The following is a 14,161-nucleotide window of genomic DNA, read 5'->3' as shown; positions in this document are numbered from 1 at the left end:
GTTTCAGAAACCAAACTTGAGTAACAGGTTTATTTTTAGAAGCTTTAAAAGTATGTATTTTCATAGTGGGATATAATTTTGTGGGTATGTGTTGCACTGGCACTATGGTTGCTATTAAATTTGCTGGTCTGTCATATATAATAAAGCACTTAACAGTAGTAATCATAAGTATTTTTTGCAGAAATGTAGTATATATGTAATTCTGCAGTAAAGTGTGAGATGGATAACAACCTAACATCGTTGTCTTTGGCTTTGGAGAGTCATGAAAGGGGTGACAACAAATACCGAAATTCCTCCACACAACTGCCTTTGCCGACTTCACCAATAAATGAAAATTCAAATTGTCGATTTGATGCTGCTTGCTTAAACCCGCCCTACTGTGAGAAAACTGTGTACAGTGAAGATGATGATGACTATGATTCCTATGAAAAACTGTCATATGATACGGCACAAAAACTGTTTGCTCAAATTTCTCACAAAGATCCTATGGTGCGAAGGGCTGGGTTGGACATTTTGTCAAGATCTATTTTTCAGTGGATTAGAAATGCAGACAATATTGACCAAACACCGCAAAGCAACACACCTTCACCAAACGAAAAGGTAGAAAATTCTCATCAGTTAGAATCTTGTCGAAAAATGAATGGACATCATGAAGAACCCTCAAAAATTGTTAAACAAGCTTTGGCATCATTACTTCGTTTGAGTATTCGGTGCCCTTTTCAAGAAGTTCGCTTTGAATGCAGCCAGCTTTTATGTGAACTACAGGTATGTGTATTTAAACATTTTTTAATGTGTGTTATATGTACATATTTCATTTTCAGAATGATTTTCCTGTGTTTTTTTCCTTTTTATGAAAGACAAAAATTGCTTGATGTAACTGTTTTCACGAATTATGGACAACATGTTCACAAAATCACATCAAAAACTTAATTATTCAACAAATGCAAATAGCTGCCTTATGTGCTTAGTTGGCACTAAAATTGTCATGGTTATGTTTTATAGATTCAGCTTTGGTAAAACTTGCTCTGGCAAAAAAACAGACAAGCCAATATGTTTAATACAAAAATACATCACAGACTCAATTTTTCAGTGGGAACAGTGTGTGGATTTAAATCAGAAACCACTAAAAATTGTGAAGACTGATGATAGATATTAGTGTAAAATGGATAAAACAGAAAGGAAAGGAAAATGATGTTAGTGGTAAACATGTTGAATTCCAAATTACAGTAAAAAGGGGAAACATATTGCTGCATTACAAAAAAAACGTTGTCTATTTTCCCATTTTAACAGTGACAGGTTGACAGCACATGACACAGCAGAAGCTTCTCCCTGTAAACATGTCTCTCTCTCACACCCCCACACTTTTTCTGCCGGCGGTTTTTTGTTTCCACGATCTCTCGCTCGTGCTCCAGGAAAGATGTTTTTGCAAACGAATGTCACCCTATTGCCGCTTCTTGATGCTCCCTTGCATTGGTTGCAAAATGTTTACGTCGAGTCGGTTGACGTTGTCCATTTTTTCCGACTGTTATTTTTGCTATGAAGTAACAAAGCTCTTAAAAACGGTCAATCAAATAAATCAAAAAAACACATTTGGCATTGAACGCTCAGATGTGCCTTTTTTGTCTTACAAACCCAGTGTTTGCGAATCCATGCTTCTTGGAATGTTTTTCTGCGAACGAATGGATATTTGCCCATTTGTCAAAGCAAGGAAGGTCTGTGTCTGATAGGTTTTCGTTCAGTACAATATTTGCTCGATTCTGATTAATGGCGTGGTATGTTGTTACTTCCTGCTTGCGCGGATGGCTCATGATCTCCTTCAAAGTCAAGAAGGATGCATCCTGTGTGGGAGAATTTGAAGCCATTTTGTTGTTGAACCAAATGTCCAGGATTTTGTGACACTCGAGCCGATACACCGTGTTTTCTCGGTGTCTTTGCTGTTCACGAAAGTCGAAACCGTTCAACAATAGAACTGTGATGATGAAGTGACTATGCAAATAAAATTTGACTTGACTTGAAACTCTCATGCCAGGATTTTCAAGGCTAGGTTCAGCTTACATTGCATTTTTAATTAGTTAAATCCATATTAATTGTTGAAGCGGGACCTATAAAGCCTACTGAAAGGGTAATATTAGTAAAAGTAGCCAAAAAATTGTTTTTGTTGGCGCCACCGTCTTTTATTGCGTCACTCTATAATTGTCTGATGCAATCTTGCCGCACGACTCGCTGTGACGAAATGCGCGACGCGAGAAAAACGGGAGAAAGAAAGAGATAAAAGGAGGCGCTCCTGGGAGGTGGTATGCCCTCTCAGCTGTTTGTGTTGAAATGATCTGAAGCTAAGTCAGCCGGCGGCCTTGCCAAATTACTGGGCACCGTAATTCCGCATGAAAATATTGTATTTCTTATTTAGGTATAATACTAGTGAAGCTGACTAATTAGACAGTGGCAATTTGGATAAATTTGTTGTTATTTGTCAGTTAGTCATAGTTTGAGGTGTGGATAAAATTTAGTTTTCAGTTCGAGGTTAGATTGGATTTCGTAAGGTGTTTTGAAGGGCTCGTTTGTTTGTTTTCTATATATTCGGAAGGTTTAATAATTAAACCGATGTCTACTTACCAGATTTTAGTCGGCGTTTTCAAAATGGAAATACTGTTTGGCTGCTCTTCGCCGAAAAGACCAGCTGCTTATTGTACAAACAATCTAAATTCAGGCGTGTCTAAGAGCAAGGCGGCTGTCAGTTTTATAAATCAAAACGAAGGGATGTCGAAAAACAGCAAACCATCCAATTTGAATGATTTGTCGCTCGCTTACAAATGTTCAACCAGGCCGTCTGTTGAAGAAAATCTGGCAGCAGAACGACGTCTAACATTCCAGACCACCTCTTCTGGTCGAAGAAGGCGTAGGTCCACCTCGCCTCAAAAAGAGAACATTGAAATTTCGAAGTTGACCGAAAACGGTGTTTCAAGTGCCGATGTACTGTTATCTCTTGAAGACTGTGGTAAAATCTCTGCTCGACCAGCCAAACGTTCACAGACAGGTTTACCGGGCGGCACAAGCATCATGAAATGTCATGATTTGCAAGCTACAGAGACCACCGAATGTAACAAGTCAAAGGCTCAAGAGAATATGGAGAATTCTAGAACGCATTCGTGTGCAATGTGTTCAATGTTATACTCAACAACGGCTTTGAAGCCATCACCACTAGCATTGCGAAACCGTACACAACAGGTTAATGCAGCCTATTGTCAACTAGTTTACAAGCAAGTTGTTGTATTGTTTGTATGTGCGTGTCTCAAACGCTGCCTGGCATAGTCTTTGTCACGTCCGCACCTCATCATACGCCCACATTTTCGACCAACCAGCTTCATCCCAATGCGCATACGTCACACACAGGTTGCCCACAAACAGCCACTCAGCAGGCAATTAAGCCAGTATCTATAACTGCAAATGTTTTTTTGAAAATCTTGTGCAATAAGTTTTTTTTTGCATTTCAGGGTGAGAACGTTGATATTCCTACTGTGGTGAAAGGAGACGTGAGTCGATATATTCCAAACAGTCAGGTACATACTTAGTAAATATTGGTTTTTCTTCTGGTCAAACATATTCTAATGCCAGTGCCTGTATTTTCATTTTCAGAAATTGTTTTTTATTTACGCATTTAAGTTACACCTTTTTAATGTTTTCCGAAAATTTTACAGCTCCAACATTTTTGCTGCCTTATCAATCCTAAGGCTTAGTTTGTCCCCATAACCAGCTATGTACAAGACGAACAGAGAATACATTACGGCCTTGCAGACCACGCTTTTAGATGCTATGTTCTAATGCACAATAACAGTGGGTAAAAATGTGTTTGCGGCAACAGTCAGATAGAGCGTTTGCATTTTTGTATAGGATAGATTTGTAAATCCTCTGCATAGTATTGTGAACCTATCGACCCTCCTCGTATTATTGCGTTGGCGTCAATGACGTCACGCGCACGTCATGCGTTTCCTCTATTGACTGCTCATTTAAAATGCAATGGCCTTACGCGTGATCAATTCTGGTAGAGTTATTTGTAATTTTCCGTTGCCAAAGCTGTAACAACGACCTACCTGCCTTTACTGCGGTTTTTTGAATCACCTTGTTTGTGACGTCACTAGTACATGGCGGGCAAGCCCAGGCATGCCAAAGGCGAAGTTTTTTTGCGGCAATTTGGAAAAAAAGTGTAGTGTACTTGGTCACATAATGAAGTTTTGCTTTTGACACTTTATGTTTTAAAACCCCATGAAAATTTGCCCATACAAAAATGTACAGGTTGGTAGCGCGGTTATTCGATATTAAGGTGCGTTTTTTAATTGTTACAAAATACGTCAAAAACAATAGTGATAATCCTTAAATACACCATTTTTATACGCGTGTTAATGCTGTTGGTGTTTTTGTCCGTTTTATTGTGCCAGAGTTTAAACAGAAATAGGAATCAGCTGTTAAAGACGATAATGCTTTGTCCGGTCGCATTGTTCTTTAAAGTGTCGATTCTTTGTTATGACCTCGGCGTTCTCAATGCTTTGTTTGGCTAACTCGTCATGCCCTGATGCACCTGAATGGTTATTACACCACACTGATTTTTTAACCTCGTTTCTCGATAGGCAAAGATAAATGTGACCTACATTTTTTAGTTTGAAAGCCAATGCCTTTCGCAAGGAAGTTTCAAAAAGATTTAGTGTTACGTGAAACAATTCTCAAATGAAAGAGGATTTATCATGTCTTTCTAAGACCGTCACCTGAAAAAGCGAACTTGCTTTAATACGTTTTATTGACATTGTGATTGATGCGACTTAACTGGAAAACGACGTTGATTAAATGTCGGTAACTGATGCGCTGAAACTGAAAATGATATCAAGGCGCCGGCCGCACTTGATAAGTCGAACTCATTTTATCAGACGCTTTGTTTGCGCTGGTAAACACTTGGACCAAAACTACTGCGTCAGCAAAAGCTCGGGTAGGGTGTTTCTTTGTTCAAAGCGGGCCCTATCTGAAACGACCACCTGCAACGTTGTTGCTAATTGCACCTATCTTAAATTCCTTGTTTTTTGTTTTGCAGATAAATCCTGTGGATACGGATGACGAGCAGGTGCGTAACAGGTTTTACAATGCTGAGTCATCGTGATACAAGCGAATTTTGGGTTAAAAATATTCGCCTTGAATTTGGATGTGACACAATCAAGCGTTATTGTGCAAAAATTGGCTCCATGGGCATTTAGTTTTAAAAATGTATTTTTTAGACAAAATCGCACCATTGGTTTTTGCTAAAATCAATAAAAAAACGCCTTATTATTTAAATGACTTTGAAAAAAAAACGTTTGTGTTTAGTTTTCGGGCTCCGTTGATGGTTGTCTAATCTAATAAAAACCCAAACCTGTAAAAAAAACTCTAATTTTGACAAATTTGAGTACCACTGTTTTAGTCATGTTATCAAATCGTTTTAGACGTACACATTGTATGAAGAAAGTTTCATCCACAATTGCCGACTGGAACACATGGTGATGGTAATGGCCTTGCATCCGCAATACCTTCAGCAGTTCCTGGACACAAACTATCACCTCCTTCAGTCGAAAGGCGCGTTGCCGTTCCAATACCGAAGCTACATAGCAATTATGGTCAGTATGCATGGCTATATATGTCAGTATTGTGAAGTAAGTGCGGTTTATAAAGACCGTCTTTTAAGCAGTCGAGATTCGTATGTGTGTGATTCTGTGGCTTGCGATGGCAGAAAGTGCCAACTGCATAAGAGCTGCGGGTTTGAGTTAAAATTAAACTGGTTTGATTCGGCCACATTTATATCGTGATTTTACTTGGGTTAATCTATTTTATCAAAAAAAACAGGTCTAGGACTGTTTAAGACGTTGTCTTGAATTTCGAGTTTTGCCACTCGTTAGATTCTAAGTACAGGTTGTGCCTGCGTGGTTTTCAGGGTTAACTAATTTAGGTAATACCCATCGGGACTGGAAGATGTATTCTGAAACTTAAAAATGCTTTAAAAATTCCCGTCCGTTCAAGCGCGTAAAACTTAATTCAAGTTACGCGTACGAACCCTCATACGAAACCAAGCATAAAAGTTGCATCATTGTGGGTACCACCTCAAAGGTGATTCCCTTAAAAAAACCCAGGAGGTTTCCCTAATGTTCTCCCAATCGGGCAGTAAGTGCAGTTCACTTCTATTTGCATTCAAGCTCAACGTTTGCTGTATTTTCCAGGCGGCCGCTCGTCACCGATGCACTTATCTCGTTCATCTCATGGAGGCGCACTTTCTACTGCAAGGTGGCGACAGAGAGTGGCTACGTGGCCTTAATCACGTGCCGGCGAAATTACGTGCGCTTTCCACGTTAAACAAATTACTTGCACATCGACCGTGGCTGGTAACACCCAATCATATTAAGGTAAGCCTTGTAATGCATACTGCCTGAAGTTTATTCCCTATACGACTTAAGCCATGCGTCCATTTGCGGTAAACATCACTTTAATATAATTATGGGTCCCTGTGCAAATATTGTCCTGTTTTTTTTCCTTTTTTGTCTAACGCTGGTTTGTTCCGAGCGTTTTGTCAAGAAAGAGTGCTTTAAACTTATTCAAATTTAGACACATGTAAGTTATTGATCTAAAGTTGATTCTTCCAAAGTTTGACCCAAGATGACCCAGCGGTTTACGCTCATGCCCCCAAAACGTGAATTTAAAAAACACGGCTATATTTACTTATGTTCATGATCTAAAAGTTTCATACTTTGTTGGTTGGTGCATTGTAAAGTATTTTAATATATGTTACATTTTGTTAAGCGGGACGTAATGCAGAATTTTACGATTGTTACAAAATATTTAAGATTAGTATATGCTTTGTTAACGTTATTTGAAAAAAATGTTGGTTTAGAATAGCATTTGAGTACTCAACCATTTAAGCGCTCATTTAAATTATAGGCAACAGATGTTACAGCCATGTGTCGATTTCTACAGTTAACCTTGGATTATAGGTTGTGTGCATTCAAGTAAAAGAGAACACAGTGTAAAAACATATCTGAACGAGCTGTACATATTTTTTAAACATGATTCAGAAACTCTTCATTATGTTTTGCAGGAACTTGTGGACGGCGATGCAACTTGCCGCTGGCAGCATCCAGAACTTGCCCAAGCCATTGTGTTGCTTTGTCATTTCCATGGACTAGCTGTTTTCTGTCACGCCACTGGCATTAATCTTGAAATTGACCACGAAACTGCCCATGCGTTTCACTACAAATCCACTCAACCCAGTCCGAACAGTTCTCCATCTTCAGGCTCAACCTCTCCAAACTATGGTCGTGTTTCTCCAATTATCGACAATATTGTAAGTATTTTTTTTGTGATGATGTTTGATTGAATGTTGCCTTTGATCGCATGTTGTCTATTGCACGCTTTTGCAAGCCTGTATTTTGAATTTGTGTAGTTTGTACGTTTTTCCTAAATCAACTGCTTGTAACCCAAAGAGTTTCACCAGCTTTTAGGGGGCATTTGGAAAAAAATAGTTCATAAAAAATGTAAAAAAATGTGTTTGAAATTCATACAACAAACTTGCACGTTTCCCTTCAGAAAATCGGCCTTGGGTTTGTTCTGTGTAAATGGTAATGCTATAATGCAATAACATACACAACCGCTAGCTATCGTCATTGCGTTCCTTGCGTTCCTAATGCCATGGTGTGTTTTTGCTGCTGTTTGTTTTTGGCAATGATTTTGTGATGTTATGCTTTGCTTTGCGTAGTGGGACGACGAGGCCGATTCGTTTCCAGCATTTACGAAGGTAAACGCACTTCATTTCTTGCTTGCTGCGATGTTTTGCATGATTAACAGTTTGTGGCATGATTTATTCGTTCCTAGCGCTTGCTGCAGCTACATTATATAAAATGGAAGATTTTTGTAGACTTGTGGAGGCTTTAATATACTGTGTGTATCCAACCAATCTGCTAGATTTTTTAACGAAAAGTCCTAACATTTAGGATGACGGTTGAATGCATGAAGTTTGTTCGTTGAACTCGTTTAGGCGCAAATTCGAAATATCATTTAATTTAAGCAGAAAAAACGAAAAGCACTTTAACTGGTGTACCTTGGTTTAAAGGGGTGTTGCATAATGCAGTGGTTCCCAACCTTTTTTTGACGCGACCCAAATACTCATCAAAATTTTGTTTAGTGGTTTCTCGCGACCCATGGACGTGCTATTTTAGTTGTATCTTTGCCTGTAAATTTGGAAAGCTTGTTGAAAATTACTACGCACGTTTAGCAAATCAAATAACGAACAAATAGTGTTGTTTTTTCGACCAAACATTTCCATTTAGCCTGAACTTGGAGCTGAATCGAAGAATTGTTAGCCAGACAACGCTCAACTGTGAGCTAACACATCACTTTATGACGTCACAAACAGTTTTAACCATTACCACGACAAATTGTGACAAAATTATTGTTGGGCAACAATTTACAGCCTTGGGAAATATATATAAAAAACGCTACAAGGCGAAATCAAGTAGATGCTCTTATTCGCACTAAAACAAGCGACCCAACAGAATGTTCAGGCGACCCAACTTTGGGTCGCGACCCATAGGTTGGGAAACACTGGCATAATGGACATCACCACAAATCAACAAATTTTTCGCCACTATGACAAACTTTATAGTTAATGGTGCAATATGTAATCGAAATTACCAAACATAACCTACATAGCGTAACCTCTGTGGCTAAGAACAACCTTTGATACTCAATTAGTGTATTTATGGTAAATAAACCGACTTTTATATAAACACACTTGGATTTATTTGTAGCCTAATCAACACTTGAATAGTCCATAAGTCCGAAGTGTGTTATTGACATCATGCTGACATGCAAATTTATTTGTGTGAGCAATGTCAATCCGGTTTCTTGCTAAGTAATGACTAACTACTTAGTTATAAGCCATAAATAACTACTTAAGACCTAATTAAGCTAAAGAGTATCAAAAACTTCGAATTGCACCCAGCTAAATTTATACCAGTATCCTTTGTAGTTTTCAGAATTGTACAGGATTTTATAAGTTTTTCTGTTTTGTAGGGTTTCGAGCAGACTGGTGACGTGGAAGTGTTAATGGAGCGAATGAAGAAGCTGCAAGAAGAAGAAGAGGAAGTTACGAGAGAAGAGATGAATCGAAGATTCGAGAAGGAAAAAGACGAAGCCTCGCACGGACTTATACCAGGTAAACTTCGCCATCAAACGATTTCCAATTTTTGTGCAATATTTTTAGACTTGGATACCCTTTTGTGTCTAAAAATGTTATATTACATTTAACTAAGATTAGTACATTCATACTGGGATCAGCCCTGAAGTGTCCATGCAAACCAGTGATTACGGCATACTTATCCATAAACATAGTACGACAGGCCTATTTCTGGCGTTGTACCAAATCAAGCCGGTATCCCAAGCATTCCCATACAGCAAGACACAGGCTAGAAATGCCTGGAAGACCGTCTTGATTCGGTATAATGCCTTCAATGGGCTTTGCGTGCTATGATTTACATTTGTTTAATATACGTAGAAGTTGAAAATTTGGGCAATTTACCATGAATGAAAACCAAATGCCACACAAAAGGACCAATTTGCCACGGATTGTTTGTGCAGTGTGTGTACGCTTTCTAAAGCTTGTTAACACTCTGCACTGAATTCTTATGCTCAAAAATAGCAAAGGCGATTGGTCAACTAAACATCCTTTGTCTGTTGACAGGCACCAATAGCCCGGTAGGTGGCGCTGCGTACTTCGCACGTTACGTGGTCGATCCCGACTTCAGCTACCAAGAATTTGCCAAACGTGATGTGGCAGCCGAAATCCCGACTTTTCGCGAACAAGTAAGTTGCCAATGTTGGTAAATGCTTTGAACAGCTGCTCAATTCGTGATTTATCACTTGCGCACGACATTTTAATGTATTTTGGCTGTCGGCTTTTTATGCATAAGTCCAGCCGTTCTTAACTGCTAGTCATAGTCCATAGCAGCTGCAAAGCGTTCCTCATTAGCGGTTTTGTCGCAATCCAGTTAATGATTGCTGCATTATCTTGCAGGATTACAATTGGAGTGACCACGCTTGTCTGGTGGTTCGAAAGTTCAACAGTGACGTTGCAGATCTCTTGGACATGAAGTTTAACACGGCTTACAATCTTACCTATAAAACGTAAGTTTAATCGCATCAGGACCTGGTGAATTACGGAATAAAGCAGTCTCACATTGAACTCGCCCCAAAAACGAAAAGCAAATTGTAACCTACTGATGTTAAACTTAGTAACCATGCAAGACACCACTTTTTTTCGTGTAAATACTGTAAACTTCGGTTAATCCGGATCTTTGCCTAATTCGGACAAAACTCGAGGTACAAATGATTTTTAATGTGGTAAGACTTAAACTAATCGACATTGGTTAATTCGGATCTTCGCCAAATCCAGACAATTTTTTGGTCCAAACGGGTCCGGATTAACCGAGGTTTACTATAAATTTAATAGTTACCCCATTAAATCAAAATTGCCAAAAAGCTTGTATATATGAAATACATTATTCACCCTGCGAGCTAGGTAGATGATTTTTTGATCAAGCTTCTTATAAATCCATTGTATATTGTTGCATATTGTGTGTGTCTCCAAATAACGTCGGTATATTTTGGATGTTTTTAGGCTTGCGTCGAAGGACAACGTCGATACTACGTCACTGCGCCGTGCGGTGTGGATGTATGTTCACTGCATGTACGGGATCATGTAAGGACACGTTTTTTATTCATTTGCCTCAGTTTTAGGAGCCGAACACTTGTAATTGAATGGCCAGGGGAAGTTTATTGCCCAGTCAGCGCATTGAAAACTGCCGGGGTATGACTGGTATAACTTAATGATTTTAGAGGGCTACAATAGTTGCTTGGTCGCCTGATCGTTTTATAGTTCGATTTTTTATGTTACAATATTTAGATGTAATTTTTACACATGAAATTCAATTATCCTGTTTTTTCGTTTTGGTCCAGATTATTTAACGGCCCTGAAAGTAAGAAAGTAAGCCCTAAAACAATTTTATGACCAAAACGGCCCTAAATTTTGCCCGATATTTTTGTTCACTAAAACGGCCCTAAATTCTGCCCGAAACCAATCTTTATCAACAATGTTCAAATCAGGCCCGAAAACGAAATCCACTTTGTTTTCAAAATTTTAAAACGTTGTATTTCTTTGCAGGTACGACGATTACAATTACGGTGAAGTGAACCAGCTTCTTGAACGACCTCTCAAGCTCTTCATTAAAACTGCCAGCTGCTTTCCGGAGAAAACCACGCGAAAAGTATACGACGGATTTTGGAAGCAATTTCGACACTCGGAAAAGGTTCACGTGACCATTATGATTATGGAATCGAGATTACAAGTCGGTCTTTTGTACGGAATGAGAGCCTTAACTGATTATTTGCGCGATAGCTGAAGCTCTGTTACTCGAAGATGGCCCAACGGATTTGCACTGTGCTTTATTGCAAAGGTTTTTTTTACCAATGATGTATCTGGTATTCGGGGCGTTGTTTTTGCCCAACGCGCCGATTTTCTTACCTAGTTGTGTTACAGTTTTGAAACGAGAAAAGAGATGGGCCAAAACGGAAAGGTACACAGTGCTTAAACAACCGTGTTTTTGTGGCTTGTGCTGGTCTGTCAGTGAAAAGTTTTCGGTGGCCAACCAAAACTGCTTAAAATCGCGATAAGAAAAACTGACGAACGCATTTTTTAAAAATTTTCAAGAAATTACTCTATTGTGACGTCATAATATGCCGGGCTTAGGGCAGAGAACTTAAAACTTTCCAATTTTGGTCCATCCGTTTGACAGTGGTTGGTAAAATTTAAAAAAATGAAAAAAAGTAGGAAACCGCCCGCTCAAAAACAAAAAATAGCTGCCCTAGTCGACATGTTTTATCTCCTTAACCAAAACAAAATAGTTTTTCCTGAAACGGGTCATTGCTAATAATCATGCTTTGAATTGCACAATAATAAAACTCTTGGCAATATTGCGGAATGTATACGGTATTACAATTAAGCGATTTGTTTTAGCCGTTTCTTCACACATACGAAGGCCAAACGATTTAGTCCCCATAACGTATAGACAAGAATAGGTTTTATTTTATTTATTTGGTTTTGTACGAACTGGCAAAATTGATGAATTAGCCACCAATATTTTTGACTAATAATTTGCGAAAAGAGTTTTTTATGATGAGTTATTTCGAGACTTTTTGACAGAAAAAGCGGTAGATTAAAAGTTATCTCGAAAAAATACGAATTTTTTTCTGTTTAATTAAAAATCAAAATATGTTTTACCATCTCAAATTTTCCCTAAGCATCTCTACCGCAATTCGTAATCAATTGACTTTATCAGTCAAGCCATGCAGTATTATCCATAAGACACGTAGATAGATATACTTTATTCTGCTTGCATTACTAGTCAAGGCATTTTGTCGCTATATGCTCCCTTTAAAATGAAGTGTATCTAGTTTGCCTTCTCTTCCTATAGGTTGCCAGTAGATACCTTTTCAACACCATCGCTTTACTATGCGCAAAGTGTACCTATTATTCTTCGTTGTACTGAACTATCTAATCAGTTATAAATGTGATAATGTTGTTTTCAGTGCAATTTTAATCTTGCCAATCCAGGTAGCCTTACTTGTAAAAGCTTGCAACCGAAATAGGACATCAACTTTTCGTTGGAAAGGGGTATTTTTCTAACATTTGAAAACTCGAAATTTATTAAAAATAAATAGTCCATTTATGGCTTTATTGTAACCCCACCCCGTTTCTAATGTTAAACCAGGTCCGCTGCATTGAAGTAATAAATGTTTGCATTGTTTAAACCCGCCAACGGAAACACGTCACAAACTCCCGTGACGTCATACCTGAAAATGACGTCACACTAAAAAATGAGACCTGCTTTTTTTGCAGAAACTAATGTAAATACACACATACGAAGTTATTCAATTTACTAACCAGTCTTTCGCGTTTTATTGTGTTCAGTTGGAATGCTAACCTTCCTTCACGTACTGGGCTCGTTTTACCCTTGTTTTTCGTTTTTACGATGTCAAACTTTCGGTGCTGGTCGATTGTCGACACGAAAGACAGAAAAAAAACTTCCCTTATAAAATGTATTGTATCGAATTGGTGCCAAGTTTTTGTACATGTTATGTGTGGCTTGTTTCCAAAATAATTTTTACCCTATAGTTTGCAAAAAAACATGTAATCGTGTTCTGTTTAAACACAATTTAAGAGTGTATACATCAGTTAACGTTAAAGGTACTCCCTCAAACTTGGGAAAACTTCTTTCTTATATTCTGGGCGATTTTAGTTTTTTCTTTTACTAAAAGCGGGTTCAGTTTCTATTAAAGTTCACCGAAGTATTGGGACTTGGGTTTCGACAACGGCATGCTTCCTGAACCTTCTCCAGGTTACTGTGCGTTTTCCATTTTTCTTCAAACGTTTTGTGCTTTTCCCATTATGCTGCAGATTTTACGTAGTACGTGACGTCATTAAAAACGACGTAGTAACACGTATTGCGTGTTCATTGCAGTGTAACAGTGTTATTTTGTAAGTTTCTCAACAATAAAGAACCGATGTTCACAATTTCTTTCCGATTGGTTAGCACAGTGGTTATTAACTCGTTTCAGGCCTTGGATCACCAGTTCAATCAAATGATGATCGTGGACCAGACTATTTTTAAGTAAAGATAAAAAAGCAGCCACAGCAAGCATATTGGCTGAAGTTATATTTCTTTAACACAGAATTTCGAGGAGTGATATCAAACAACTGACAGATAACAAATATCATATTGCCAAAAACGTAGATAGGCTTTTTTCGTACTGAATATTCAAAAAAACTATGTAGTTTATCGCCAAATAGGCTATAATTACCGTCGTGCAGACCACTGGTTTTGCAGCATATTTTAGACAGGCTACCTATTGTAATGTGAAAAACTGCAGCACTAGGACCAGCGGGCCAAAGCCAAGCTCAGCCCAAGCCGTACTTTTCACTTCTAATTCCGTTCCATTTACAGTTTACCACGCTCTCAAACCTCTCGAATTTTACGTAGTTAACAGATTGTTTAGCTACATTTTGTCATCTTTGCAAAATACAAGACAATTTGTTATAAGGAGC

General features: G+C 38.4%; 1 protein-coding gene across 3 annotated transcripts; it reads left to right on the top strand.

The window, feature by feature from the left end:
- The first annotated feature begins 159 nt into the window (after positions 1-159).
- Positions 160-13,630, top strand: LOC145232491 (sestrin-3-like). 3 transcript variants are annotated; one of them, XM_080097127.1, is made up of 12 exons: positions 160-765; positions 3,492-3,557; positions 5,078-5,107; positions 5,463-5,633; positions 6,231-6,413; positions 7,103-7,348; positions 7,760-7,798; positions 9,076-9,217; positions 9,743-9,864; positions 10,076-10,185; positions 10,679-10,759; positions 11,222-13,630. In XM_080097127.1, exons 1-12 carry the CDS (start codon positions 220-222, stop codon positions 11,457-11,459), a joined length of 1,974 nt encoding a protein of 657 aa, XP_079953253.1. In that variant the 5' UTR covers positions 160-219; the 3' UTR covers positions 11,460-13,630. The 3 variants fall into 3 exon arrangements, with proteins under 3 accessions (XP_079953253.1, XP_079953251.1, XP_079953250.1); XM_080097124.1 differs by lacking the exon at positions 160-765 and adding an exon at positions 2,606-3,225; XM_080097125.1 differs by lacking the exons at positions 160-765; positions 7,760-7,798 and adding an exon at positions 2,497-3,225.
- Positions 13,631-14,161: the final 531 nt, after the last annotated feature.

Source organism: Phallusia mammillata, chromosome 6, assembly GCF_965637545.1.
Source record: "Phallusia mammillata chromosome 6, kaPhaMamm4.hap1.1, whole genome shotgun sequence".
NCBI classification, from domain to species: domain Eukaryota; kingdom Metazoa; phylum Chordata; class Ascidiacea; order Phlebobranchia; family Ascidiidae; genus Phallusia; species Phallusia mammillata.
The sequence above is the reverse complement of the archived record's forward strand: the minus strand, read 5'-3'. Positions and strand labels throughout refer to the sequence as shown.